The 27,224-nt window shown below is 47.5% G+C and overlaps 1 protein-coding gene across 1 annotated transcript in view; it reads left to right on the top strand.

Moving 5' to 3' along the window:
* LOC115464572 (vomeronasal type-2 receptor 26-like) overlaps positions 1–26,238 on the top strand; it is a 108,674-nt gene extending 82,436 nt beyond the window's left edge. The window contains exons 6-8 of the mRNA XM_030194935.1: positions 15,220–15,346; positions 20,287–20,289; positions 25,352–26,238. Coding sequence (XP_030050795.1) covers positions 15,220–15,346; positions 20,287–20,289; positions 25,352–26,238 — 1,017 coding nt within the window. The remainder of the gene's footprint in view (positions 1–15,219; positions 15,347–20,286; positions 20,290–25,351) is intronic.
* Positions 26,239–27,224: the final 986 nt, after the last annotated feature.

Raw genomic sequence — 27,224 nt, 5'->3', positions numbered from 1 at the left:
AGATCTCAATATGAATTCTTTGGAAAAAAGGTGGAAGATATGTTGAGACATTTAAATACCTATGCAGCTTAAATGCATAGGAGATGAGTCTCTTTGAATTGAATGGAAGATCTGGAAGGAGGGGGCATAGGATGAAGGTGAAAGAGGGCAGACTCAGAAGTAATCTGAGGAAATACTTCTTCATGGAAAAGGTGGTGAATTCATGGAATTGCCTTCCGATGGAAGTGGTGGAGATAAAAACAGTAATTTAGGTTAAACCAATGTGCTCTCAGCTGACTGAGGTACCACATTATGAATCAACGAGGAACTCGTCCATTTTCTTTTTAGCTCCAATGCTCTGGAATGTTCTTCCATCATATATCTGGTCAAACCTATCATTTGCTAATTTTAAAATCCCATTTAAAGCTTATTATTTTGAATTAACCAATGGTATGGGGGTGATAGGTAAAGGAGACAACCACACAAGGTAGAAGAACACGTCCCTACCAGTGGTGTAGCCAGACAGCCAATTTTGGATGGTCCTGAGCCCAAAGTGGGTGGGCACAATATTTTCTCTGCCCTGCCCTACCGCAAAATATAAATACATTAGCTAATAAGGATCCTCAAGCTCTGTCAGCTGAAGACTTTCTCTGAAGGTGGCCAGAACTCCCTTTTACCAAACTTGGCAGGCAGCAGCAACATCAGTAAGCCACTGATGCCAGCACCCTATGCGTGCTTAGCTGTCGGTGACTCAAGCATGCTGTCACTGACTGCAGAGCTTGGTAGAAGGAAGTTCTGCCGTCTTTGGAGGAAGTCCTCAGCTGGGGAGGCTTGGGATCCCTACCAGCTATACAGCAAGGGTCAGAACTGGTGTTAGACATGCTAGGGCCCCCTCCCTGATCCCCTCTCCTCCCTGCCTGCCCTCCGATTTCCCAACCTGCCATTACTGTCACACCCTCACCAAATACAGAACAAGGGATCACGTATCAGAAATAAAAATATTTAGACAGAAATTGAACTCGGAACCCCAAAAAGTTAAACTTAGCATGTACTTCAACACTGGAGAAATAAAAACAGAAATGCATTTCCTTTCTCCTGAACACGATACAAACACATTTGCTATGTAGATTTCCCAAAGCCAACATATTCCATTTGAAACATTCAAAATACATTGCTTTTTTCTACCTTGTATTTTTCCATCATGTTGGTTGCAGTTTCTTTTCTGCTTTCCTGTCTGTCGTCTTCTAATTCTCTTTCGAGCGGCTGCTGTCCATTTGTCTTCTTTTACCTTCACTACACCTGCTTCTGACATATTGACTTCTTATTTTTAGCTCTTTCCTCTCTTTTTTTCTTCTTTCTGCCTTGCTGTCAACTCACATTTCACCCTCTCACTGTTCTCTTCCTTTTAGTTTACAGCTACCTATCAGATTTTCATCTTTTCTCTCACCCACTAGCTTTTCATTCCCCATCTCACTCCTTCCTCAGCCCTCCATTCCCTTTCATTACCATATTTCTATCCTCTGTAATCACTATCTTTTTATTTATTTCCTTGCCACCCTCTTCCTCTCCCTCCTGGCCTCTCCCACATGGTTCCGCCATCTTCCTTTCCTCCACCCTTCTAGCCCAGCATCTGCTCCCTCTTTCTCCCCACCCCACTCTTGCAGCCTTACATCTCTCTGCCCCTTCTCTCTTCCCTCCTGCCCTCTCCCTCATGTTCCAACATTTCTCCCTCTCTCTTCCCTCACTCCCACTGTCCGGCACCTCTCTATCACCCTTCTGCTCCTGAATCCAATATCTCCTCCTTTCTCCCCTCTCCAGCTCCTGTGTTTCTCTCTCTCCCTCTCATTCACCGCCAGGTCCAATATATCTCCCTCTCTCCCACTTTCTACCATTTCTCCCTCTCTTGTTTTATGGGTCCAACACTTCTCTTCCCCCTCCCCCCATGCAGCATTTTCTCTCTTCCTCCCTTCCACTGCCATGCCCAACATTTCTGCCTCTCCCCCTCCCTTGTGCCCCATCCAACATCTCTTCCTGCCCTCCACCATCATGTCCAATTTTTCACCATCTATCTTCTCCTCCTCACCACCCCCTGTCCAAGTCCAACATTTACCATTTCTCCTTCCCCACTACCCCCTATGTCCAACATTTCTCCCTCTCTTGTCCCTCTCCCCTCCCAATGCAAGATTTTTTCCTTTCTACCCCTCTCTAACCCTATGTCCAACAATTCTCTCTCTCTCTCTCTTGCCCCTCTCTACCTCATGCCCCCCTTCCAGCATCTATCTTAAGAAGCCCTTCCCCCAACTCTCCATCTCTTCAATGGGGCACAGCACCACCCTTAGCAGGCTAAGGTCCGATCCTGCTTCTGCCTCCCTCTCTCCCACAGCGCTTCTCAAACTCTGCCTACCTACCGCCGCCACAATCTAGTATCTTCCTCCCGTCTCAGCACTGCAGCAGCGGAGGCGGAGCAGCGGTAGCGATTCATGCTGCCTCCTGCTTCGTTCTACCCCGGAAGCGTCTCCCCTGCCGCGCGCCTGCGTCCTGCCCCAGCAGAAACAAGAAGTTGTAAAAATGGGGGCGGGACGCGGCAGAGGAGACGCTTCCGGGTTAGAACGAAGCAGGAGCAGCATGAATTGCTACCGCTGCTCCGCTGCTGCAGTGCTGAGACGGGAGGAAGATGCTAGATCGTTGCGGCGGTAGGTAGGCAGCGTTTGAGAAGCGCTGTGGGAGAGAGGGAGGCAGAAGCAGGATCGGATCTCAGCCTGCTCCCTCCGCTGCCGAAATTGAAGCTCTCCGCTGCTGGGTGGGCCTGAACCCCAACTGGGTGGGCCTAGGCCCACCCTGGCCCACCCGTGGCTACGCCCCTGGTCCCTACGTACATCAGCAAGAGAGTTCAGGGAGTAGGGCAGATAGGCTCTTCCAAAAGACCAAGGGAGACGTAAGTTCAAAGGATGATCTTTATTGAAACAACTCTATGGACTTGACACAGCTGCTGTGTTTCAGTGTGAAAACACCTGCCTCAGGAGTCCTGTGATGTTGGTGGTACAAAGGTAGATGATGGTTCAACACAACATGCAACTTTGAATGAACAAAGTAGATCCGAAGTCTATAAACACGCTAGAAATTTTTATCACCAAAACGCCAAGAGAAAAGGGAAGACTGGGAACTCAGCAGCCTCTTAATTTATTGATAACTTCTGCTTGTTTTGTATGAATGAATACTGTTCTGTCAATTTGATGGCGTTCTTTTCAATGATTTTTATTTTGGATATCATGTTTTATGTAACATGCTTAGACCTGCTTATGATAAACAGTATAGCAAAAGAAAGAATAAACATACCGTAAGCCTTTTATTTAAATTAAATGTTATTGGGGGGGGACGTGTCAAGACGGTGTTGAGAACGGGAGAAGTGTAACTCGGTCTAGTCGGGTTGCTCGAGGAGAATCAAAAAAGGTTTCCACTTTACAAAATGCCACATTCTAAACGCAAATGGACGCTGAGGTTAGTGCCCCGCCTACCTCGAATTCCTCCCCGATTCAACCAAGTCTTGAACGGTTCTTCCCCTGGACTTCCCAAGTACAGAGGGGAACAGAACCCACAGCGGTTGTAGCTGGAGAAGCGGACCAACAGCAGGAGAATGAGACCTCATATCCCCTCCACCAACATCGATGATTCCCCCGTGCCCAGCGGCCTCAGTGACTCAGGAGGATCTCCAAACGACTACCGGAAGTGTGATCGGAGGAAAGCCCAGTGGGGAACCAGGATTGCTACAGGCATCACTGAGACCCAGAGACTAGGTGATTTCACAATCTCTGGAAGGAAACTCAGAGGATAAACTAGACAAGATGGTTAAAACTTTGGAAATGGATTCAACCTTACAGAGATCCTCTGGAGAAGTAAAAGCTTTAAATGTTAAGACTGAAGAATTGAACACTCAGTAGAACTGGTTAAGTAAGATTTGACTTTAAAGGTTTCAACATTACAGAGTGAAGTAGAGCAAATACAAGAGTTCAAATCAGCAGTGGTAAGGGATAATACTGAACTTCGAAGAAAGATCGAACAGATAGAAAATTATAATAGAAGATTGAATTTGCGTGTGCTAAATTTCCCTAAACTTCTTGGGTCAAATCCATTAGATTTGTTTAAAAGATTTCTTCTAGAAAATTTAAAAATTCCACATGAAGCAATTCCTCCTATTAATAAAATCTACTATATTTCTAGTAAACCCAAAGGAGTAGAAGGAGAAAGAAAAGATATAGAAAAAGAGGACTTTGACGTGAATAACATTTCAGCAATTTTGGAACAGTCTTTAGAGAATGTTACTGAAAGAGCTACAATGATAGTCTCTTTTGTATTTGAGCAGGATTTGAACTCAGTTATGAGACTTTACTTCAAATCTACCAATTCTCAGTTTGGAGGAGAAAAATCTGGTTATACCCTGATGTTACCAAGGTGACACAACAGAGGAGGAAAGATTTTCTGACTATGAGGATGAAAATATTGGAACTAGGAGGCACTTTTTTGTTAGCCTATCCCTGCAAATGTATAATACGGTTCGCCCTGACTAAATGTTTTTATATACTGGAGCAGCTAAAGTCTTTTCTAGATTCAAAATCATCAAAATAGAATGAATATTGGGAATAAGACGCCTTATTATGATTTGTTAAATACCTTATAATCTTCTCTGATTCCTAGCCCCCCCCCCCCCCCCTCTTTCTACATTTTTGTGGTCTAAGAAAGCTTTATAGATATCTCTTGTATTTTTTCCTTTCTCTCTTTCTTTTTCCTTTGCCTGTATTTCACTTGACAGGTGTATCTATTAAGTATTTAAAATGTAATAAATAAAAAAAATAAATGTTTATTGGAGTAAAACAGTCCATATTACCCCCCCCCCCCCCCCCCCCCAGATTCTGTATATGTGCACAATTCTAATAGGGCAGATAACTGGACCCTAACAAGCAATCAATGGGTAATGGGAGGAGAATGGGCAGGTCATGGCATTCCTAAAATTTAAACACTCTGGATCTCTTTGCCGGAGGATGTGGTAACAGCAGTTAGCGTATCTGGGTTTAAAAAAGGATCGGACAAATTCCTGGATGAAAAGTCCATAGTCTGTTAATGAGACAGACATGGAAAGCAACTGCTTGCCCTGAGATTTGTAGCACGGAATGTTGCTACTCTTTGAGGTTCTTCATGGAATCTTGCTATTCGTTATGATTCCAGAATCTTGTTACTCTTTGGGGTTCTGGAATGTTGCCACGATTGGGTTTCTGCCAGGTACTTGTGACCTGACTTGGCCACTGTTTGGAAAACAGGATACTGGCTAGATGGACCACTGGTCTGACCAGTATGGCTACTCTTATGTTATGTTCTTATGTACCCGCTCTGCTATAAACTGTGACTAACTTGAAGTGTAGTTTATAGAATATGCCTAGGCGTATTTTCATGGCACGGATTTTTAGGTGTCATAGATAGAATCTAGCCCTACATGTTGTAACCAGGTCCTTCTTCCACCCGGGAGCCAGGGCAAACCTGCTTAGCTTGGCTGTCTCATCAAGGGATACTGAATCCAAACCACCTCTCCTTCTGGTGAAGTGGGGGGGGAGGCGTCCTGGCTCTCGCCACCCTCGCTGTGGTTCTAACCTTCTAAGACCCAGCAGCAGGGTCAGACAACATCTCAGCACGCTCACCGTCTTTTAAAATAAAGGTTTATTTAATGGGCTGTGTTATCTTCTCCTTAATACAGCCTTAGTCTTGGTTTAGTTCCATAAGCAACAAAGAAAGTTACAATCCCAGTTCCAGCATTCATCACTTAACACAGTTCAGTCTTAAATCCAAAAAGGCAAAAAAAAAACACAGTGAATCCCTCCTTGTTCTCAATGATAGCATAGCCCTCACAAGCACTATCTTCTGTCTTCAGATAGTTAATTGGTTAGCTTCCCCTACCAGTTCCTTCCCCAGTTACCATTTTCTCCTCTCCAGCTTCAACAGTCTGGGTAAAACTGAGGCCACAAAGCCCTTTATCTTTTCAACCGGAGTCCGGGCTAATCCTGAGACTTCCATCCACTCCTCTCGCTCTCCTTCCCCTACTTCCTCTTATTTCATTCCATGTCTTCCTCCACCCAGGGTTCCCCCAGCTGCTGCTCATTCTCCTGATCTGAACTCATTTCCCCAATCATTCACCCTTCCCCTCTATTTCCTGGGAGTCCTGTATGTGTAACGATGGTTTCTGAGAATCGTAGTTCCTTCCCTTATCAAGTAATCTTACTGGCGGCCTTGGCCACTAGAGGGCGAACCTTTCCTCTAGAAGAACTTGGAGAGTGAGAATCATAACGTTTAAATGGAAAACTTCTCCCCTGTCCCAGTTTTGGCACTACTGGACGGGGTCTCTTTCCCAACCCTTCACAATGTCAGGTTCTCAGGTTCAGAGCCCGCGGGATGGGCTCTGGAGCAAACGTGAGCCCTTGGGCTGCTGACGAGGAGCGACAGCAGCAGGCAAAACCCACCAACCAACACTGGGCTAGCACACCGGCACAGGCAAAGACTGCAGGCATCGCCCAGCAAGCCGGAACACATGGACTGGAACCCTGTGGACTGGAGCACACCCGGACTGGTCCACACAGCTTAACCTGCACTTAGCCACTGACCCCCCAAGAGTTGAGCCCCTGGTTCAAGTGGCCGGCAGGACTTAGCGGATACAGGATAACACCGGGGACCAGGATACTAGAACAAGATTGAAACAGGAGTGCGTCTAGGTACTGAAGTAACAGAAGTGCTCCTAACAGAACCCAACAGAAGTGCTCCTAACAGTAACCCAACAGAAGTGCTCCTAACAGAAACCAACAAAAGTGCTCCTAAGCATTAAACTAACAAAAGGACTTCCTAAGCCCTATACTAACAGAAGTGCTACAAATAGCACCACTAGAGTAAGCAGGGGAGCCACAGGGAAAGAGCAGGGAACCTAAACACGTAAACTAACACAGGTGCTTCTAACCACCAGGCTACAGCAGAGCTCCACAGCACTAAACTAACCAAGGAACAACAGTGGGGCCACAGGGAGCAAGCAGGGAACCTAAGCACAAACTAACACAGGTGCTACTAAGCACCAAGCTACAGCAGTGCTCTACAACACTAAACTAACCAAGGTGCTCCTAAGCACCAGACACAGAAGTGCTTCCAAAGCACTAAACACAGAAGTGCTCCCAAAGCACCAAACACAGAAGTGCTTCTAAAGCACCAAAACACAGAAATGCTTCCAAAGCACCAAATCCAGACGTGCTTCCAAAGCACCAGGCACAGAAGTGCTTCCAAAGCACCAAGCACAGAAGTGCTTCTAAAGCACCAAAAGGGAAAGCAGGGGAGCCACAAGGGAAAAGCTGGGAAGCTAAACACAAGTCACCAGTGCACACTGCACCAACACTAACCTGGACATAAAACAAACGTTGCAAAGGCCCTGAAGGGAAGAACACCATTTCCTTATCAAGGCCCTGCCTGATGATGTCACAACTACCAGACACAGGCAGCCAGCACACTGAAACCCAGAGAGGCTTAACCACACAGCTGTCGTATAGTGACGCAATTAGAGTCATGCTGCTGGAAGCAGCCAGCACAGAGAGACAGAGCTAGCTCAGAAAGGACAGACAGAAGAAACAGAAGCCAGCTCAGAAGATGACCACCAGAAATAAGGTAAGTCTGGGAGAGGTCATGGCCACAATCGTGACACACTATGAGGCTTATTTTCAAAGCACTTAGCCTCCCAAAGTTCCATAGAAACATATGGAACTTAGCCTCCCAAAGTGCTTTGAAAATATGCCTCAATGTATATCATAAATAGTGACACCTTGGGAGCCATTCCATGACAAGGGACCCTCTTCAACAATAAGCTCCACCCTAATATGCTTCAAATTGAAAACGTCCATAATTCAGGAGCAGATTGTATGAGTTTGAAGTTAGCAGTGTATCCCTGCAGTGAGCTTCACTACTCAAAGTGTTTCTCATTTTCATTAGCTTCATCGTTATCTGAAGAACCAGCGCTTTAGAACATTCTGGGTGAGGAAATCTTTTTTGATGAGAATGGTAATCTCGTCCATTGGTTATGATATATAAGCAATGTTCTTTATATCCGAAGAGACACAGAGTAATGAAATATTGGAAGGTATAACCCTTAGGCTCCAGCAGAGCAGGAATGTACTATCTATGAAGAGTTGATCACGTGGAACAACACATTCATCGAGGTCAGATTTAAATTCAATTTAAGCTCTCCACTCTGGCTTTTAAGGCCCTTCACTTGGCACCTCTCACTTACCTCACTGCTCTCATTTCTCCTTACACCCCTTCTCGCCCTCTCCATTCTCTCTTTGCCTGCCACCTTTCTATCCCTCCAGTCCATTTGTCTCATCTGGAATCTACATCTCACTCTGCTTTCTTTTTATCCGGTCCCCTCTTTTAGGAAATCCTTCCTGCTAGTCTTTTTAAGTCTTAGCCTTTCTCTTTGGTACTCTCTCTTGGGGTTTTAGATTGAAGCCACAGTCTACTTAATGTACTAAATTTATTTATTTCTACTTTATATTGATTTAATCTCATGTTATTTTAATACTTTTAATTAGGAAAAAAGGCCTGTTTCTGACACAATGAAACAGGTGCTAGCAAGGTTTTTCTCAGAGTGTGTATGTTTGAGAGAGAGTTGTGTGTGAGAGTTACTGTGTGAGAGAGAGTGAATGTGCGAGTTTGTGTATGTGACAGAGAGAGAGTGAGACTGGATGCTAGTGTGTCTGTGTCTGTGAGAGAGAGAGAGAGGTGTGTGTGTGAGAATGAGAGGAGTGTGTGTCAGGGGCCCCCTCTCCCTCCCAGTTACAGGGTCCCCCTCCCTCCCAGTTACAGGGTCATCACCCCCTCCCTCCCAGTTACAGGGTCGTCCCCCCTCCCTCCTCCGAGTTCAAAGGTTATCCTCCCTCCCTCCCTTTGAGTTCCTGTGTCATCCTCCCTCCCTCCCTCCCTCTGAGTTCCAGGGTCATCCCCTCCCAGTTTCCCCCACCCTCCCTCCCCTCCCTCCCTCCGAGTTTCAGGGTCCCTCCCTCCCTACAAGTTTCAGGGTCCCTCCCTCCGTCTGAGTTTCAGGGTCCCTCCCTCCCTCCCTCCCTCCCCCTTCCTCCCCCCACCCTCCGAGTTTCAGGGTTCTCCCTCCCCTCCACTCCCTCCCTCTGAGTTTCAGGCTCCCCCCTCCCTCCCTCCCAGTTCCAGGGTCGTCGTCCCTCCCTTCCAGTTCCAGGCCCCCTCCCTCCAAATTTTAAAAGTTATCTTGACTTACCTCGTCGGGGTTACGGCGGCGGCCAGCAGCGGTAAAAGGCGTGCAGGCTTGGCCCTTCTCTCTCTCTCTCTCTCAGTTCTGGTCCCGGTCTCATTTCCTGTTTCTGCAAGGGTGGCAGTGAAGCTGTGTAGTGTTCCTTGGGTCATAATCGCCCTGCCCTCAAGGGAACTCTATATAGTTGCCAGTCCCCGTGCCTCTCTCCCTCTCTCTCTTTCTGCCCTCCAAGCATGACATGTCCTCCGGCAGCCCCTCGCCTTCCTAAGTGCTGGGTGTATTTTAATAATTCTTACCTTGGGATGCGGCGTCCACAGTGAAGGCGAGCTGCGCTTCACACTGCCTTCGCATGCGTCTCAGCTCTGCCTCTGGTCCCACCCTCATTTCCTGTTTCTGGAAAGGCGGGACCAGAGGCAGAGCTGAGACACATGCGAAGGCAGTGTGAAGCGCCGCTCACCTTCACTGTGGACGCCGCATCCCAAGGTAAGAATTATTAAAATACACCCAGCACTTAAGAAGGTGAGGGCTGCCGGAGGACTGGTCATGGAAGTCGGAGAAGAGGGGGGCGTGGGACCCTCGAGAGAGGGATGGAGGGGGCATCCTGTAAGTCAAAGGGCAGGGGGGTCGTCCTGGAACTTGAAGGGGAGGGGGGTTGTCCTGGAACTTGAAGGGGAGGGGGGAGGTGTACTGCTATGGATTTATTGCCTGTCTCACTAAAACAGACTGCCCAATAATTACCGTGGATTTTTTTGGATTCGTAATAAGTAAATGAAACCTTTTATTACAGGAAGCTAAATTCTACAATGGTTAATATATATATATATACAATACGTATAATGGTTAGCACATATACAAGGATTAGCTCTATAAACACAATGGTTAGCTGTATCACTAAACAATCATTAAATCACTGGGCTTCTATATCTAAGCAATGCTAAGAGTTCTTAGACCACAAACAGAGACAATAAACAGTCATGGCATCACTGGTCTTCTATAAGATATATACATAGATATCAGTACATCATCACTGGTCCTATTCATCATCCTGGCTCTTATCATCAGCTGGTTGGCCTGGTTACACAGCGAGAGCTAGGAGCTTTTTAGACCAGGAATAACAGATCCTCTGCGCAGTCCGTACTGTGATAAATAAGAGGCTGTCCTAGCCGGGGCAGGCCACTAGATGGCGCTGTTCCCCTAAAAAATGTCCAGGATGTCCGGGTAGGCCACTAGAGGGCGCTAGGAGAATAGTTGGAGGTTGCTAGGGACCGGGGAGAGTCCTGGGATAGCTACAGGTGCAGGCGGTTATGGGCTGGGTCCTGTTTAGCTATTAACCACTTTATACCCCACCTGAGTTGTGAAAGGAAGAGGAGAGAGCTGGTAGCTGAAGAAAGAGAATCCCCCTGGAAAGAAGGGCTAAACCCTATGGACTTGTGTGGACTGTGTGCTCAAGGAAGGAAAACAGTTTGGGGTAAGAAGTCCCTAAAGCATTAGTGTTGGACTGTGTAGCCTCAGTACTTAGAGGAACTGTGTGTTCAAAGAAAGGACTGTGAGTCTAAAGAAAGAAAGGACTGGGTGTCCAAAGAAGAAGTAGGGCTATGTGTCCCAGTACTGAGAAGCAGGCTGCAAAGCCTGGGGTTAGAAGTCCCCAAAGTATTGAGGTTAATGCTGAGCCCAGGAATCTGTGTGGGGAGGCTCAATGTGAAGATATGTAAAAGTATTTAAGCTAGAAGAACTGTGCCCAGGGGCTGGAATAAAGAATTGCCTGAATATGCTGTTGGTAAGACCTGTTTATTTTTGCCTCTGGAGAACCAGGTCACCCTGAGCGTGAAAGGATAACATGCTAATCTGCATACAATTTGCATACTGAGAACCAGCTCACCCTGAGTGAGAAAGGGGGCCCAGGAGTTTGAGGTTGGATTGCTCAGGATGCTGGGAAGAGATGGGGTGGAGTCCTGTTCAGAGGCCACAGGCCAGTGAGGCCTGCTTGAGAGTGGGAGCAGAAGCCTCATCTTCACAGTACGTTACTCAAAGATGAGCTACTACTACTACTTTTTAGCATTTCTATAATGCTACAAAGGCGAACGCAGCGCTGCACAAATATAAAAGAAAGACAATCCCTGTTCAAAGAGCTTACAATCTAATAGACAAAAAAATAAAGCAATCAAATCAATTAATGTGTACAGGAAGGAGGAGAGGAGGATAGGTGGAGGCGAGTGGTTACGAGTCAAAAGCAATGTTAAAGAGGTGGGCTTTCAGTCTAGATTTAAAGGTGGCCAAGGATGGGGCAAGACGTAGGGCTCAGGAAGTTTATTCCAGGCATAGGGTGCAGCGAGACAGAAGACACGAAGTCTGGAGTTGGCAGTAATGGAGAAGGGAACAGATAAGAAGGATTTATCCATGGAACAAAGTGCATGGAAAGGGGTGTAGGGAAGGACGAGTGTTGAGAGATACTGGGGAGCAGCAGAGTGAGTACATTTATAGGTTAGTAGAAGAAGTTTGAACAGGATGCGAAAATGGATAGGGAGCCAGTGAAGCGACTTGAGGAGAGGGTAGTATGAGTAAGCGACCCTGGTGGAAGATGAGACAGGCAGCAGAGTTTTGAACCGATTGGAGAGGAGAGAGGTGACTAAGTGGGAGGCCAGCAAGAAGCAGATTGCAATAGTCTAAACGAGAGGTGACAAGAGTGTGGATGAGGGTTTTGGTAGAGTGCTCGGAAAGAAAGGGGCGGATTTTACAGATGTTGTAAAGAAAGAAACGACAGGTCTTGGCGATCTGCTGGATATGAGCAGAGAAGGAGAGGGAAGAGTCAAAGATGACCCCAAGGTTTCGAGCTGAGGAGACAGGGAAAATGAGAGAGCCATCAACAGAAATAGAAAACGGGGGGAGCAGGGAGGTGTGTTGGGGGGAAAAATGAGAAGCTCGGTTTTTGGTCATGTTTAAATTCAGGTGGCGTTGAGACATCCAGACAGCAATGTCAGACAAGCACGCTGAAACTTTGGTTTGGATGCAAGGTGACATATCAGGGGTAGAAAGGTAGATTTGGGAGTCATCAGTATAGAGATGTTAGGAAAAGCCATGGAATGAGATTAATGAACCAAGGGAAGAAGTGTAGATAGAAAAGAGGAGAGGACCAAGAACAGAACCCTGAGGTACGCCGACAGGCAGAGGGATAGAAGTAGAAGAGTGAACACTAAAGATGCGGAGGGAGAGGTAGGAAGAGAACCAGGAAAGGACAGAGCCCTGGAATCCAAGTGAGGACAGGGTATCAAGAAGTATGCTGTGATCGACAGTGTCAAAAGCAGCGGAAAGATCAAGAAGAATGAGGATGGAATATTGACCTCTGGATTTAGCCAGTAATAGGTCATTGGAGACTTTAGTAAGCGCAGTTTCGGTTGAGTGGAGAGGGCGAAAACCAGATTATAGTGAGTCAAGAATAGCATGTGAGGAGAGAAAATCAAGGCAGCGGTGGTGAACAGCACGCTCAAGTAATTTGGAGAGAAAATGGAGGAGGGAGATGGGTCGGTCATTAGAGGGACAAGTAGGGTCGAGTAAAGGCTTCTTAAGGAGAGGTGTGACCACAGCATGTTTGAAGGCAGTAGGGACAGTTGTAGTGGAAAGTGAGAGGTTGAGAATGTGACAGATAAAAGGAATAAGAGCAGGTGAGATGGCATTAAGAAGGTGGGTGGGAATGGGATCAGAGGAACAGGTGGTACATTTTGAGGAAGAAAGGAGAAGTGTAGTTTCCTCTATAGTAACTTCAGGAAAGGAGATCCTCTGCGCTCCCACTCTGCTGTGACCAGCCCTCCCTTTTTATAGGCTCTGAGCCCATGTTCAGAGCTACGGAAAGTTACAAGAATGTACATGAGGATGCAGTCACATGCTTCCGGCCCAAGTAAACAAACCACTGGCCAGGTGGCTCATCTCATGAACCCCAAGCATATCCTGTTTCTCTCCTGCACAAACTGAATACAAGAATGTGCTTTATATTCCACATTCCAACTTGTTTTTGTATTCACAAGGAAAGTTACTTTCGGTCAAAAGACAAGATTTCAGAGTGTATTATCAGACAAAAACAGAGTTCCTTTAAGATGACACTTAAACAATGAATGAAACAGAATTACTTCTAATCAACAATACAGACCCAAAGTGCACTGGTCGTACAAGACAGGGTTGAAAAACAATCTTCAAAATTCTATTCCATTACAAGAGGTAGGCGCGGGGGTGTGGAACTTGAATGAGAATGGGGGGCATGGAACTCGGAGGGTAGGGAGGGGATCCTGGAACTCGAAGGGGAGGGGAGGGAGGTCCTGGAACTCAAAGGGGAGGGGGAGGAAGGGGGAGGGGGTCCTGGAACCAGTGGCATAGCTACGTGGGGCCTGAGGGGGCCTGGGCCTACATAGATTAGGCCCTGTCCCCCCTGCCGACGATCCCCTTGAATCCCCCTCCCGCCACCAACCCTCCCCCGCCGTCGCCGCCTGCCCCGCCGCCGCATCAGATACCTTGTTTGCTGGCGGGGGTCCCCGAACCCCGCCAGCTGAAGAGAGTCTTCTTTAGCGCCGGAGTAGCGCCTTCATTCAACTAAGTTCCTGGTGTGATCAGCTGTTTCTGACGCCTTACATCCTGCACAGGGCTACATTCCCGGTGCAGGATGTAAGGCACATACACTTTCTCTCTCACACATACTCACTCTCTGACACATACTCATTCACTCTCTCACACATACTCACTTTCTCTCACACATACTCTCTCCTAACAGTTCCTTTAAAAATATAATTGCCATTAGATGACAACCTTGCTGGCGCCCGTTTCATTTCATTCAGAAACGGGCTTCTTTTTTTTACTAGTTTTAATAAACTTTAAATAATAATACAAAAACAAGATGGAAAACACTGAACCATGCACATATTGAGAGAGATTCAATAAATGAGACTCATAGTTAGGTATCGGAAAGATGTGCAATCAACCAGCATTCTATAAAGGGCACATCGAGCAGAGAACCATTTATAGCAGAGTTATTCAAACATTTTCTTCTCATGGCACACTTACGTGGTGCTAAAATTGTCAAGGCACACTTCCACAAATGGTCCGGCGTTTTACGTTCTACCCCATCACCACTCCCCACCCAAACATGGTCCAGCATTTCCCCTTCTTCCCCACCACACCTGCACCCCCACACATGGTCCAACATTTTATCTTCTCTTATCCCCCTCCATCCTCACAAATAGTTCAGTATCTCTGCCTCCTCCACCACCACCACCAACACCACCATGTACATTCTTGTCTCCAGTGATCAGAAGCAGTGAGCAGCAATTCATATAGCCCGGAGCCTACACGCATCCATTTACACCAAGGGAGGCGTGGCGTAAATGTCATTGCATAGATTTAGTCGCACAGGGGCACGTTCTATAACAGTGCATGTAAATTTTGGAATGCCCACAAATTGCCCATAACCACACCCCTTTTTGGCTGCACGCTTTAGAATTTAGGCGCTGTGCATTACAGAATATGCTTAGTGAGTTGTACATGTAAATTCTAACTATTGCCAATTAATGCTCATTATTGCTCATTAAGACGTGTTAACACTAATTAGCTTGTTAAGCTTTTGGAGACATGCTCTTTTTCAGCTTTTTCTATCTTTTTGTTTGGTTGCCAATCTATATACTTATAGTTGTTTGTTGTGGATTATGCTTACCTTCCTGATGTCCTGATTACTCCATCTACAATATGTTTTTTCCACACCTAAGATATACTTTGTCTCTTCGTTTCTAGTTCTCTCTCTCTCTCTGTCTGTCTTTTACTATTGGTTCCTATATATAGAACTAATTATTCATGAAACGAAATGGGCAAAACCGGCTCATGTTTAGACAGAAATGTAACACTGCATTTGAAAAGTCATAATCCAGTATTATCTCAAATTATTCAGATTTTTTCTCAATCCTCAGGAACCTCTGCAGTCCAGATGCAGCCCAAGTTGCCGTCCTGGTTTCAGGAAATTAACCAGGGAAGGAAAGCCCGTCTGCTGCTATGACTGTATCCCCTGTCCACAGGGAGAGGTCTCCAGCCAAACTGGTGAGTGATTTCATGCTATAGTGTGCCAGGTCAATATTAATCCTTTATTGAAGACCCAACATGGGCCAGCAAATATGCATGCACTCCTGCCTTTTCTAAATTATCAACACAAAGCAAGAAAGTAATTTCAAACTAAAACTTAATTTGGATAAAAATAAGTTTCTAATTATAACTAACCCTCGCCATCCTATGAATCTTAGTAACTTTACTGTTAAGAACAAAACTTATTCCCTTGCGTCATCAATGAAAAAACTCGGGAGTTACAATAGATTGTTTCCCCACCCTTGAAAACCAAGTCCCTTTCACTCACTTTGCAAGATAAAGAGATTGAGGCCATTTTTCTCTAGATCTGTCTTTCGTACTTTGTTTCAATCCCTTTTCCTCACAGAGTCAACTATTGCAATTCCATCTATGCTGGACTTAATGGTGGTCTTCTCAAAAAATTACAAACAGCTCAAAATACTGCTGCTAGTCTTATATGTAGATCTCCTCGCTTCGCCAAAGCCACTCCTCTTTTATATGAGCTACATTGGTTACCAATAAGAGATTCTAATTATGCGTTTTCATTCACCAAATCATGTTTGGTCAAGCCCCATCATATATGAATAATCTTATTGAATTACCCTTGTTTCATCATCTAGAGCAGTGATGGCGAACCTATGGCATGCGTGCCAGAGAGGGCATGTGCGCCGTTGTACTGCTGCTATGAACTGCTGGCGAGATCGCACTAGCAGTTCAAAGTTGTGTCGGAGGAGAGGAGACATTACTCTTCGTCAGTGCTTTTTTTTGTGCCGGACCGGCACCTTTTTTTTACCATCCGGCTGTCCAGTGGATTCTTCAGGGCAGGCAGGAAAGATCCCCAGTCTTCCCTGCCCACTGCCGGCGCTGACCCTCCCCCCGCTTCTGGATCGCTCTTTAAAAATGGCTGCTGAGACTTCCAGCGGCGGCCTCGCAGGACTTCTGCTGAAGTCTCGGTGGCCATTTGAAGAGCAACACAGTAGCGCCACGAGAGAGTCAGCGCCGGCAGTGGGCAGGAAAGACTGGGGATCTTTCCTGCCTGCCCCGAAGAATCCACTGAACAACCTGGGTGGCTGGAGGGGGGCAGGGGAGAGAGGACAATCACTGGGTATGGGTGGCTGGAGGGGGGCAAGGGAGAGAGGACAATTGCTGGGCATGGGTGGCAGGAGGGGGGGCAGGGGAGAGAGGACAATCGCTGGGCATGGGTGGCTGGAGGGGGGGCAGGGGAGAGAGGACAATCGCTGGGTATGTGTGGCTGGAGGGGGGCCAGGGGAGAGAGGACAATCGCTGGGTATGGGTGGCTGGAGGGGGGGGGCAGAGGAGAGAGGACAATTGCTGGGCATGGGTGGCTGGATGGGAGGTCAGGGGAGAGAGGACAATCGCTGGGCATGGGTGGCTGGAGGGGGGTCAGGGAAGAGAGGACAATTGCTGGGCATGGGTGGCTGGAAGGGGGGCAGGGAAGAGAGGATAATCACTGGGTATGGGTGGCTGAAGGGGGGCAGGGGGAGAAAAGAGAATCACTGGACATGGGTGGCTGGAGGGGACAGCAGGGGGGAGAGGAGGTTTGCTAGACATGGTTGGCTGGAGGGGAGGGCAGGGGGGAGAGGAGGTTTGCTGGACATGGGTGGATGGAGGGGAGGGCAGGGGGAGAGGAGGGTTGCTGGGCATGGGTGGCTGGAGGGTAGGGCTGGGGGGAAAGGAGGGTTACTGGACATGGGTGGATGGAGGGGAGGGCAGGGAGGAGAAAAACTGCACATGGATGGAGATAATAGGCAAAAGCTGGATCCACATTATACCTCCTCCAGTCAATTCCACAGAGGAGGACCCAGCTTTTACTTATGGATGGAGGGCAAGAAATGAAGAAGAAAGGAGGAAAGTAAAGAAATAAATGGAAAGGAAGCCCTGGAAATGGAGTTAAGAGAACAGATAGAGAGCAGCAGAATCAGAGACTGGGACCAATATGGATAGAAAAACAAAGTCACCAGACAACAAAGGTAGAAAAAAATCATTTTATTTTCATTTTAGTGTTTGGAATATGTCCAATTTGAGAATTTACATCTGCTGTCTTATTTTGCACTGGGTATACTAGAGCTGTAACAGCTTACAGAAATGATTTATAGTGAAAAAAAACATGTTATTTTTTTCTCCTATACTAGTATAATATTTTCAATGATGTCTGTTTATATGCGCCATGGCTGGTGTAAGGGGTGTGGCTATCATAGGGGTGGGGTCATATGTGGTGACGCCGCCCGTAATGAGTACCGGCATCTTTTTTTTCTACAAAAAAAAGCACTGCTCCTTGCTCCGACACTCACTCTCCTAGGCCGCAGGCTTGGTGCTTAGTTCAGTTTTCCCTTCTCTCTCTCTCTCAGCTCTGGTCCCGCCCTTGCGGAAACAGGAAATGAGGGCGGTTCCAGAGCTGAGAGAGAGAGAAGGGAAAACTGAACTAAGCACCGAGCCGAGCCTGCATGCTTTTTACCGCTGCTGCTGCCCTAACCCCGACGAGGTAAGATAAGATGACTTTTAAAATTTGGAGGGGGCCTGGAACTCGAAGGGAGGGAGGGGGGACCCTGGAATTGGGAGGGAGGGAGTTGTTTCTTCTGTCTTCTTGCTGCCCTGTGTATATCACAAAGGTGATTCCCATGGTGGGGTTGGAGGGGAGCATAGCTCACAGTGTGACATAGCTACAGGGAAGCAGAGCGCTCAGGCCACAGCACAGGCATTGCGGCGCTAGCACTGCCTTGTTGTTCACTGGAGGCTTGTCTGTAAGAATATCATAGTGTTAGCTATTTTTGGTATAGGGATAGATTTGTATTGGGAGTTCCATATTATTTTTATTTTATTATTTTTTATTTTTTTGTAGACTCAGTCTTGAACACCCAAAAATGAGTGCAGCATGCTTGCAACAGCAGAAATCACATTAATTATTTGAAAGAATGCCAAATGCTTTTAAAGTTCTGTTATTCAGGTTAAATTACCCTGTTGGCACTTTAGATTTTGGGTTGCTGTTTGGGCACTCGATCTCTGAAAGGTTCGCCATCACTGATCTAGAGAATATCTTGGCTTACATTTCCCTATCTGTAAGAATGTGATCTATAAAACAATTCACTCTGCTAATTTCTCCTATCAAGGCACCAAAATTTTGAATTCTCTTCCTAAATCAATCAAGTTTATAGATGATTACCTAAGTTTTAGAAGTCTTCTAAAAACACATTTCTTCATTGTGGCTTTTCTGAATACAAAGAACTCTATTTGAATTTTACCCACACCCTTTTCTTTCATCTCGTTTCCCATCTATTCCTGCCTAATTGTTATGACTGGAGATGTGTGAGCCCTTATGCCCCGACTGAGCACGGCGAAGATGGAGAGATGCCGTACTCGGTCAGGCAGCCAGACAACCCCTAGCTTCACCTGGGAAGCGACCACCGTTCACCGAGAGTTGAGCCCTCAGCTGCAGGTGGCCACCAGGACTTCTGGAACCAGCGGGGTTGCACAGCCGCTGACCAGGATGGCTGGAATACAGACACAGTCCAGCACCAGAACTCCGAATAGGCAAAAATAGTCAAAAAACAGTCCAGGGTCAAGGCAGGCAGCAAACAAGCGAATTCCAGGAAGTAACCAAGGTCCGGTACACAGGAAATCAGGAACAGAAGATAGCCGGTGAACAGCACTCTGACAGCAACTCCTCAGAACAATTGAGGCCGAAGCAAAGAAGGCCTGGAGGCAGTGCTTTAAATAGTGAAGCAATCAGAGCAAACCAAACTCAGGTGCATCCAACATGGCAGCCCCCATAGGAGATCCTCCCACGACCAGATATGGAGTTCCTTCCTGTTCTCGTTTAGACAAGATGGCTGCCCCCTCCTGAGCTAGCCAAGATGGCTGCTGCTCTTGCTCCAAGCCGGATGACGGCTGCCAGGTTAGGAAACAGAAACCGACCCATCCCGGAGAAGTGTAGCAGAGCGTAACAGTACCCCCTCCGGAAAGATCTCCCCCTCACCGGTTTGGTCTGGGCTTAGCAGGATGATGAGCGTGGAGCTCCCGGATCAGATCTGGAGCATGCACATTGGCCGCCGTCTCCCAGGAGTTATCCTCTGGTCCAAAATGCTTCCAGGCGAGGAGATAGTACAGCTTCCTTCCACGACGCTTGGAATCCAGGATGCGATCCACCTCATACTCTGGATCTGGATCACTCTCAGGGACGGCCACCTTCTTGGGTTCAGGATGCCACTTGGACCTGCGGAAAGGTTTCAGGAGGGCATTGTGCACCCGGAGTTGGCTGGGTAGGTGCAACCGGTAAGTCACTGCTCCTATCCTGGATCGTACAGCAAAAGGTCCAATGAACCGGGGAGCAAACTTCAGAGATGGGAGCCGCAGTTTTAGGTATCGGGTGCTCAACCATACTTTTTCTCCCGGCAGGAATGTGGGAGCCGCTTGTCTTCTACGGTCTTAGGTCTCCTTGGCCTTGACTGCTGCCCGTCATAGCTGATCCTGGACCTTCTTCCAAGCTTCCTGAAAGGAACGGACTGTGGACTGCACCTGAGGTGGAACTTCTGCGGGGGAAATTGGCGTAGGTAGACGCGGGTGGCGTCCATAGATAGTGCTGAAAGGTGTCGTCTGGGAGCCCGAATGCAGACTGTTATTATAGGCAAATTCAGCCCAGGGTAGCAGAGTAGACCAGTCATCCTGGCGCTGGTTAGAGTATGCCCGGAGGAACGCCTTCACAGTCTGGTTGACCCGCTCCACCATACCATTGGTCTGGGGGTGATATGCAGACGAGAATAAAGTGGTAACCCCAAAAGCTGAACACAAAGCTTTCCAGAAGCGCGAGGTAAACTGCGAGCCTCGGTCACTAATGATCCTCTGTGGCAGTCCATGGAGCCGGAAGATGTGTGTGATGAAGTTTGCGGCAAGGGTAGCGGCAGTGGGTAAAGCCTTCATAGGAATGAAGTAGGCCATCTTGGAGAACCGGTCGATCACTACCCAGATGACCGTATTGCCCTGCGAGGGTGGCAGGTCGGTGATGAAATCCATGGACAGATCCTCCCATGGCTGCTGTGGTATTGGCATGGGCTGCATCAGCCCCCACTGCTTCTGATGTGAAGACTTAGTTCGGGCGCACACCGGACAGGTAGACACGTATTGGAGAACATCCTGCGCCATCCGGGGCCACCAATACGATCAGGAGATCAGATGTAAGGTCTTGTGGAAACCAAAGTGTCCGGCAAATTCGGACGCGTGCCCCCAGCGCAGCACCTTCCTACAGAGACCCACAGGAACGGCCTTCTGGCAAGCGGCACTGGCCCCAGACATGGAGCGAATACATGCCGGATTCAGCATTGGGCAGGGCTCCTCCTGGTCCTCCGGAGCCTCGAAACTGCGAGACAGGGCATCCGCCTGGACATTCTTCTCGCCTGGCCTGAAGATCAGACGGAAGTCAAACCGGGCGAAAAACAAAGACCACCGAGCCTGGCAAGGGTTCAGTCTGGTGGCGTTCTGCAAGTACAAGAGGTTCTTGTGATCTGTTATTACCGTGACTGGGTGTGCTGCTCCCTCCAACAAGTAATGCCACTCCTCAAAAGCCAACTTAAGCACCAGGAGCTCCCGGTCCTCTACTGTGTAGTTCCACTCCGCTGGGGTGAACTTGCGGGAGAAAAAGAAGCAGGGATGTTTCTTCCCGGATGCGGATGTCTGGGAGAGTACAGCCCCCGTTCCCAGGGAGGAGGCGTCCACCTCTACCAGGAACGGCTTGGTTGGGTCCGGACTGCGGAGTACCGGGGCAGAGAGGAAGGTGTCCTTCAAGGTGGTGAAAGCAGCGAGAGCCTCCGGCGTCCAGTTCTTCACATCAGCCCCCTTCCTAGTGAGGGCCGTCAGAGGAGCCGTGATCAGGGAGTAGTCCCGGATAAACTGCCGGTAGTAATTGGCAAACCCCAGGAATCTCTGTAAAGCCGGAAGACCCTGGGGTACCGGCCAGTTGCGGATCGCCTTCAGCTTATCTGGGTCCATCTGCAGCCCGGTGGATGAGACAATGTATCCCAGGAAAGGAAGTCTCTGCTGGTGAAAAGAGCACTTTTCCAACTTGGCGTATAGCCGGTGCTCCCTGAGTCGCTGTAACACTGTGCGGACATGTGTGATGTGCTGCTGTAATGAGGGTGAGAAAATCAAGATATCATCAAGGTACACTATGACAGAGAAGTATAGCAGATCCTGGAAGATGTAGTTCACAAAATTCTGAAACACCGCAGGGGCATTACAGAGACCGAATGGCATCACTAGGTATTCAAAATGCCCCTCGTGGGTGTTAAACGCCGTCTTCCACTCGTCACCCTCCCTGATCCGCACCAGGTTATAGGCCCCTCGCAAGTCCAACTTCATGAAAATCTTGGCCCCTTGTAACCGGTCAAACAGCTCTGGGATGAATGGGAGCGGGTACCGGTTCTTAATGGTGATCTTGTTTAGGCCCCGGTAATCGATGCAGGGCCGAAGAGACCCGTCCTTCTTGGACACGAAGAAGCCGGCCCCTGCTGGCGAGGTAGAGGGCCGAATGAACCCCTTTAGTAGGTTCTCATGGACGTAAACTCGCATGGCCTGAGATTCCTCCCGGGACAAGGTGTACAGGCGTCCCCTGGGTGGATTGGTTCCTGGAAGCAGGTCAATCGCACAATCAAAAGTCCGATGGGGAGGAAGCGTGTCTGCAGCCTGTGCGCTGAATACATCCCGGAAATCTTGATATTCCTCTGGCAGCCCAGGCGATCTCCCCTGCGGAGTCTGGAGCTGGGCGGAGCAGACAGGAACGGGCAGCTTGACCTGCTGAAGACAGTGCTGGAAGCAATGGGAACCCCATTGTCTGATCTCCCCGGTGGACCAATCAATAACCGGGGCGTGGAGGCGAAGCCAGGGTAGACTGAGAATCACCGGGTGAATAGCTCGGGAGAGCACCAGAAACTGGATCTCCTCCTGATGAAGTGCCCCCACCTGCATACCCAGGGGTGAGGTAATTTGGGTGATCGTCCGGGGAAGACTGTCCCCCTGGATGGAGGTAACCCTGAGAGCTGGTTGACAGGGCACCGAAGAACCCCCCAACTGGGACAGGAACTTGGCGTCTATGAAGTTTCCCCCTGCCCCGGAATCCAGCAGGGCCATCGTCTGGCCCTGGAACCCCTCTCCACGGAGCAGTACAAGGACCGAGAACAGATTATCTGGAAGGGAAGATAACCAGCCCAGAGCCACCCCCTTCACAGGGCTCGGGCCAGAGTGTTTCCCGACTTCCCAGGCTTATTCGGGCAGGTGCCTGTGAAATGCCCGGCCTGCCCACAGTACAGGCATAGCTGATTCTGGAGACGACGGGCCCTCTCCTTCTTGGACAGGCGATGCCGGCCCATCACCATGGGCACCTCCTCGGTTCCTTCCGAACCCTCTTCGAGGACCCTAGACGTCTCCGGGCGGCGGGGAAGGTCTCCGGATTTCTGCGGTGCCGGCTGCGTGGCCCTCTCCTGGGCTCGCTCCTGGAACCGGATATCGATTCTTGTGCAGAGTGCAATAAGGGCATCCAAAGTAGTGAGAATCTCTCTGCTGGCCAATTCATCTTTTATATGGCCGTCCAGACCCTGCCAGAAAATGGCTGTTAAGGCCTCCTGGTTCCACCTGAGTTCTGCGGCCAGGGTACGGAACCGGACGGCATACGCCCCAAATGACCCGGAGCCCTGCTGGATCCACAGCAGCTCTCCTGAGGCAGAAGAAGGTCGGCCAGGAATGTCGAATACCATCCGGAACTGCCGCAAGAACTCCTCCAGGTTTGCCAGAACTGGACTCCGCTGTTCCCACAGCGGGGACGCCCAAGCCAGCGCGGCACAGGAAAGCAGGGAGATGATGTAGTTCACCTTTATTTTGTCAGACGGGAAAGCCTCCGGTTGCAGCTCAAACAGGATCTGACACTGGTTCAGGAACCCCCGGCAAGCTGCGGGAGTACCATCAAAACGAGGTGGCTCTGGAAGTCGCAGACGTGCAGTGGAAGTCTCCACTCTAGAGCCTGGAGGGGCTACAGCCACCTGCCGCTGGAGTCCTGGTAGCTGACTGCAGACCTCCTGCAAGGCGCTGGACAGGCGGGTTAGTTGCTCCTGCTGCTGGTGGAGAACCTGAGCCAGGTGAGACAGCTCAGACCTGTCTGGCGAGCTCATGGCTTCAGCCTACTGTTATGACTGGAGATGTGTGAGCCCTTGTGCCCCGACTGAGAACGGCGAAGATGGAGAGATGCCGTACTCGGTCAGGCAGCCAGACAACCCCTAGCTTCACCTGGGAAGCGACCACCGTTCACCAAGAGTTGAGCCCTCAGCTGCAGGTGGCCACCAGGACTTCTGGAACCGGCGGGGTTGCACAGCCGCTGACCAGGATGCCTGGAATACAGACACAGTCCAGCACCAGAACTCCGAATAGGCAAGAATAGTCAAAAAACAGTCCAGGGTCAAAGCAGGCAGCAAACAAGTGAAATCCAAGAAGTAACCAAGGTCCGGTACACAGGAAATCAGGCACAGAAAATAGCCAGTGAACAGCACTCCGACAGCAACTCCTCAGAACAATTGAGGCCGAAGCAAAGAAGGCCTGGAGGCAGTGCTTTAAATAGTGAAGCAATCAGAGCAAACCAAACTCAGGTGCATCCAACATGGCAGCCCCCATAGGAGATCCTCCCATGACCAGATATGGAGTTCCTTCCTGTTCTCGTTTAGACAAGATGGCTGCCCCCTCCTGAGCTAGCCAAGATGGCTGCTGCTCTTGCTCCAAGCCGGATGACGGCTGCCAGGTTAGGAAACAGAAACCGACCCATCCCGGAGAAGTGTAGCAGAGCGTAACACTAATTATGCTCTCACCTATCCACCCTTAATTATTTGTTTGTCCTTGCTATAGTCTAAATCCCTGGTTACTTCTGCACATGTATTAATTTACTTCTTGAATTTATAGTAATTTACGTTATATTCTGTACATTATTATGTTTTATTCATTTTATTGTTTGTAAGCCACATTGAACTTGAGTCTATTTCGGGCTAATGTGGGATATAAATGTCATGAATGAATGAATAAATAAATAAATAAGAGGTAAGCAGCAACACAAACAAGATGTGGATCAAGTCATTGAAGTGGGACGAAAACACCAAACAACAGGAAGATTTATGTTGGATTACGTTTTGTAGTGTATCCATATTTGACCCTTGATGCAGGCATCTGCCAAACACGGGCTGTGCTGGGTCCCCAAATCAAGTCAGCTTCCTTCTATCGTTTGATGTTTTTGTCCCTTTTTAAAAACTGCCAGAATTGAGCGCATTCTGATCTAGACATGTCAATCGCAATCTCAGTATTCTATGAAAAATAGCTCTTCACGTGTCCTAGTGGAATACCTTGAGGCATATTTTCAAAGCAATTTGGGAGGCTAAGTTCCATAGGTTTCTATGGAACTTTGGGAGGCTAAGTGCTTTGAAAATAAGCCTCTTCGTATCTAATCCAAAAATATGAGCTGGATACTGCTAGCAAAACTACTCACACCCCCATTGGATAATATATGTGGAATCTTTTAAAGCATTCTTTGTTTTTCAGGGTCCAAAAATATGGAATAGTTTACCAGTGTCCGTATGACTGATTTCTAATTATAATCTTTTTCTTAAAATCTTATCTATTCTCCATGTGATTTTTTATCATGTGAGGAATCAAATGAGATATAACTTGTATATCATATCTGAATGGAATATTTATTCTTGTTGTGAACTGCTTTGAAGATTTTGATAAATTGGTATAAAAGATGCACAATAAAGTAGAATAGAATAGGACATCCATTTCAGGTGCAAGTACTTCAGAGAGACCATTTCTAGTAAACTCATTGTTCATTACTTTAGTGTTTGCTACTGTCTGTCATTTTGAAACATGCCTTATTATAAGGGAAACGTTACTGTCCTATAACTGATGCTATTTGTGAGATAATGGGACAATATTTTTCATTCTCAGATATGGATGCTTGTACAAAATGCCCAGAGGACCAATGGCCCAATCAAAAGAAAGATGCCTGCATCCTGAAAGTGATAACATTCCTGACCTATGAAGAGCCTTTGGGGATAACTTTGACTTTCATCTGTATTTTGTTAATTCTCATTAATACTGTTATTTTGGGGATCTTTATTCATTATAAAGACACCCCCATAGTGAAAGCCAACAACCGAGAACTCAGTTACATTCTCCTCATCTCCCTCATTCTCTGCTTCCTTTGCTCCTTGGTTTTCATTGGTCACCCTGACAAAATGACATGTATTCTCCGACAGACTGCCTTTGGGATCAGTTTCTCCATCGCTCTCTCCTCTATATTGGCAAAAACCACTACTGTGGTCATGGCCTTTCATGCCACCAAACCTGGAAGCAAGCTCCGGAAATGGATGGGTTCCAGGATCTCAATTTCTATAGTCCTTTTCTGTTCCCTTATTCAAACTGTTCTGTGTCTTGCCTGGTTGTTAACTGCTCCCCCATTCCCATATCTTAATATGAGATCAGAAATTGGAACAATACTAACTGAATGTAATGAAGGATCAATAGTTGCATTTTACTGTGTTCTAGGATATCTTGGATTTCTAGCTGGTATCAGCTTTATTGTAGCTTTCTTAGCAAGAAATCTACCTGACAGGTTCAATGAAGCCAAGTACATCACCTTCAGCATGTTGGTGTTCTGTAGCGTCTGGATCTCCTTCATCCCAACGTACCTGAGCACCAAGGGCAAGTACACGGTGGCAGTGGAGATATTTGCTATCCTGGCCTCAAGTGCTGGACTTCTGGGCTGTATCTTTTTCCCTAAGTGCTATGTTATTCTGATGAGGCCTGAAAGGAACAGCAGAAAATGCTTATAAAAAAATAAAATTATTAATATTTGTGTAAAGGACGGTTTCATTTAAATATTGTTTCAGTTGCTGGGCAACTCCAAGTTGAATGTTCTGTTTCTACCCAGAAACTGCACCATTGGTTTTATATTATAGCTAAAATTAGATACTATACTCAATTTGAGTTGTTGGTGATAGCTTTGTTTTGGAATAACTTATATATGTATTAAATAGGTTTCAGAGTCATCCTTCACTCTATGGGGAAACAATGCAGTAACACTTGGGGGCTATTTAGAAAAGGGGGTGGGATTTGATATACTGCCTTTCTGTGGTTACAATCAAAGCAGTTTCCTTCCTTTTATCCCTCTTCCTCACCTATCTTGAGCAGGAATGCACCGTCCTGGGACAGAAAAATCAGAGGCTGACCTACTATTCTCTCATACACACACACTAACACACAAAAAATAATCCCCTGCTCCTCAAGAGTTAACATGTACAATACAAGAATACAAATAGGATTTGTAACCATAATGCTAATAATACCCACAGATGCCCTAACCCGAAGGAGAAAATAAAAATATCCCGATACTAATCAACCCACATCACTCAGTGGGAAGAATTGCCTTCTCCCTGGGCAGAGCCTAGACAGTCGAACAGGACAAACCACAAAATGGAAACCAGTCACTCGAAAACCAAACTCAACAAAGGCCCAAAAAAACTCACAAGAAATACAAAATCCCAACTCAACACCAACTAATTAAATTTACCACAGTTGTGACAATAAATGACGACCACCTACCAAAACCAGTGGGACATATCAACGCTAGATCAGTGGTAAACAAAACTGAAATATTAAAGGACTGGATAACTAATGAAGACCTTGATCTGGCTTTTCTCAACAGAACATGGATCCACGACAAAGAAGACCCCACCAGGATTTCAAATCCAACATTGAGGGAGGGAATTGCATTAATCTACAGATCCTTCTTCATGGCCAAAGCTGCTGTGGAATCTGT

This window comes from Microcaecilia unicolor, chromosome 3, assembly GCF_901765095.1.
Source record: "Microcaecilia unicolor chromosome 3, aMicUni1.1, whole genome shotgun sequence".
NCBI classification, from domain to species: domain Eukaryota; kingdom Metazoa; phylum Chordata; class Amphibia; order Gymnophiona; family Siphonopidae; genus Microcaecilia; species Microcaecilia unicolor.
Note: the sequence above shows the minus strand (reverse complement) of the source record. Positions and strands in the feature narration are given on the sequence as shown.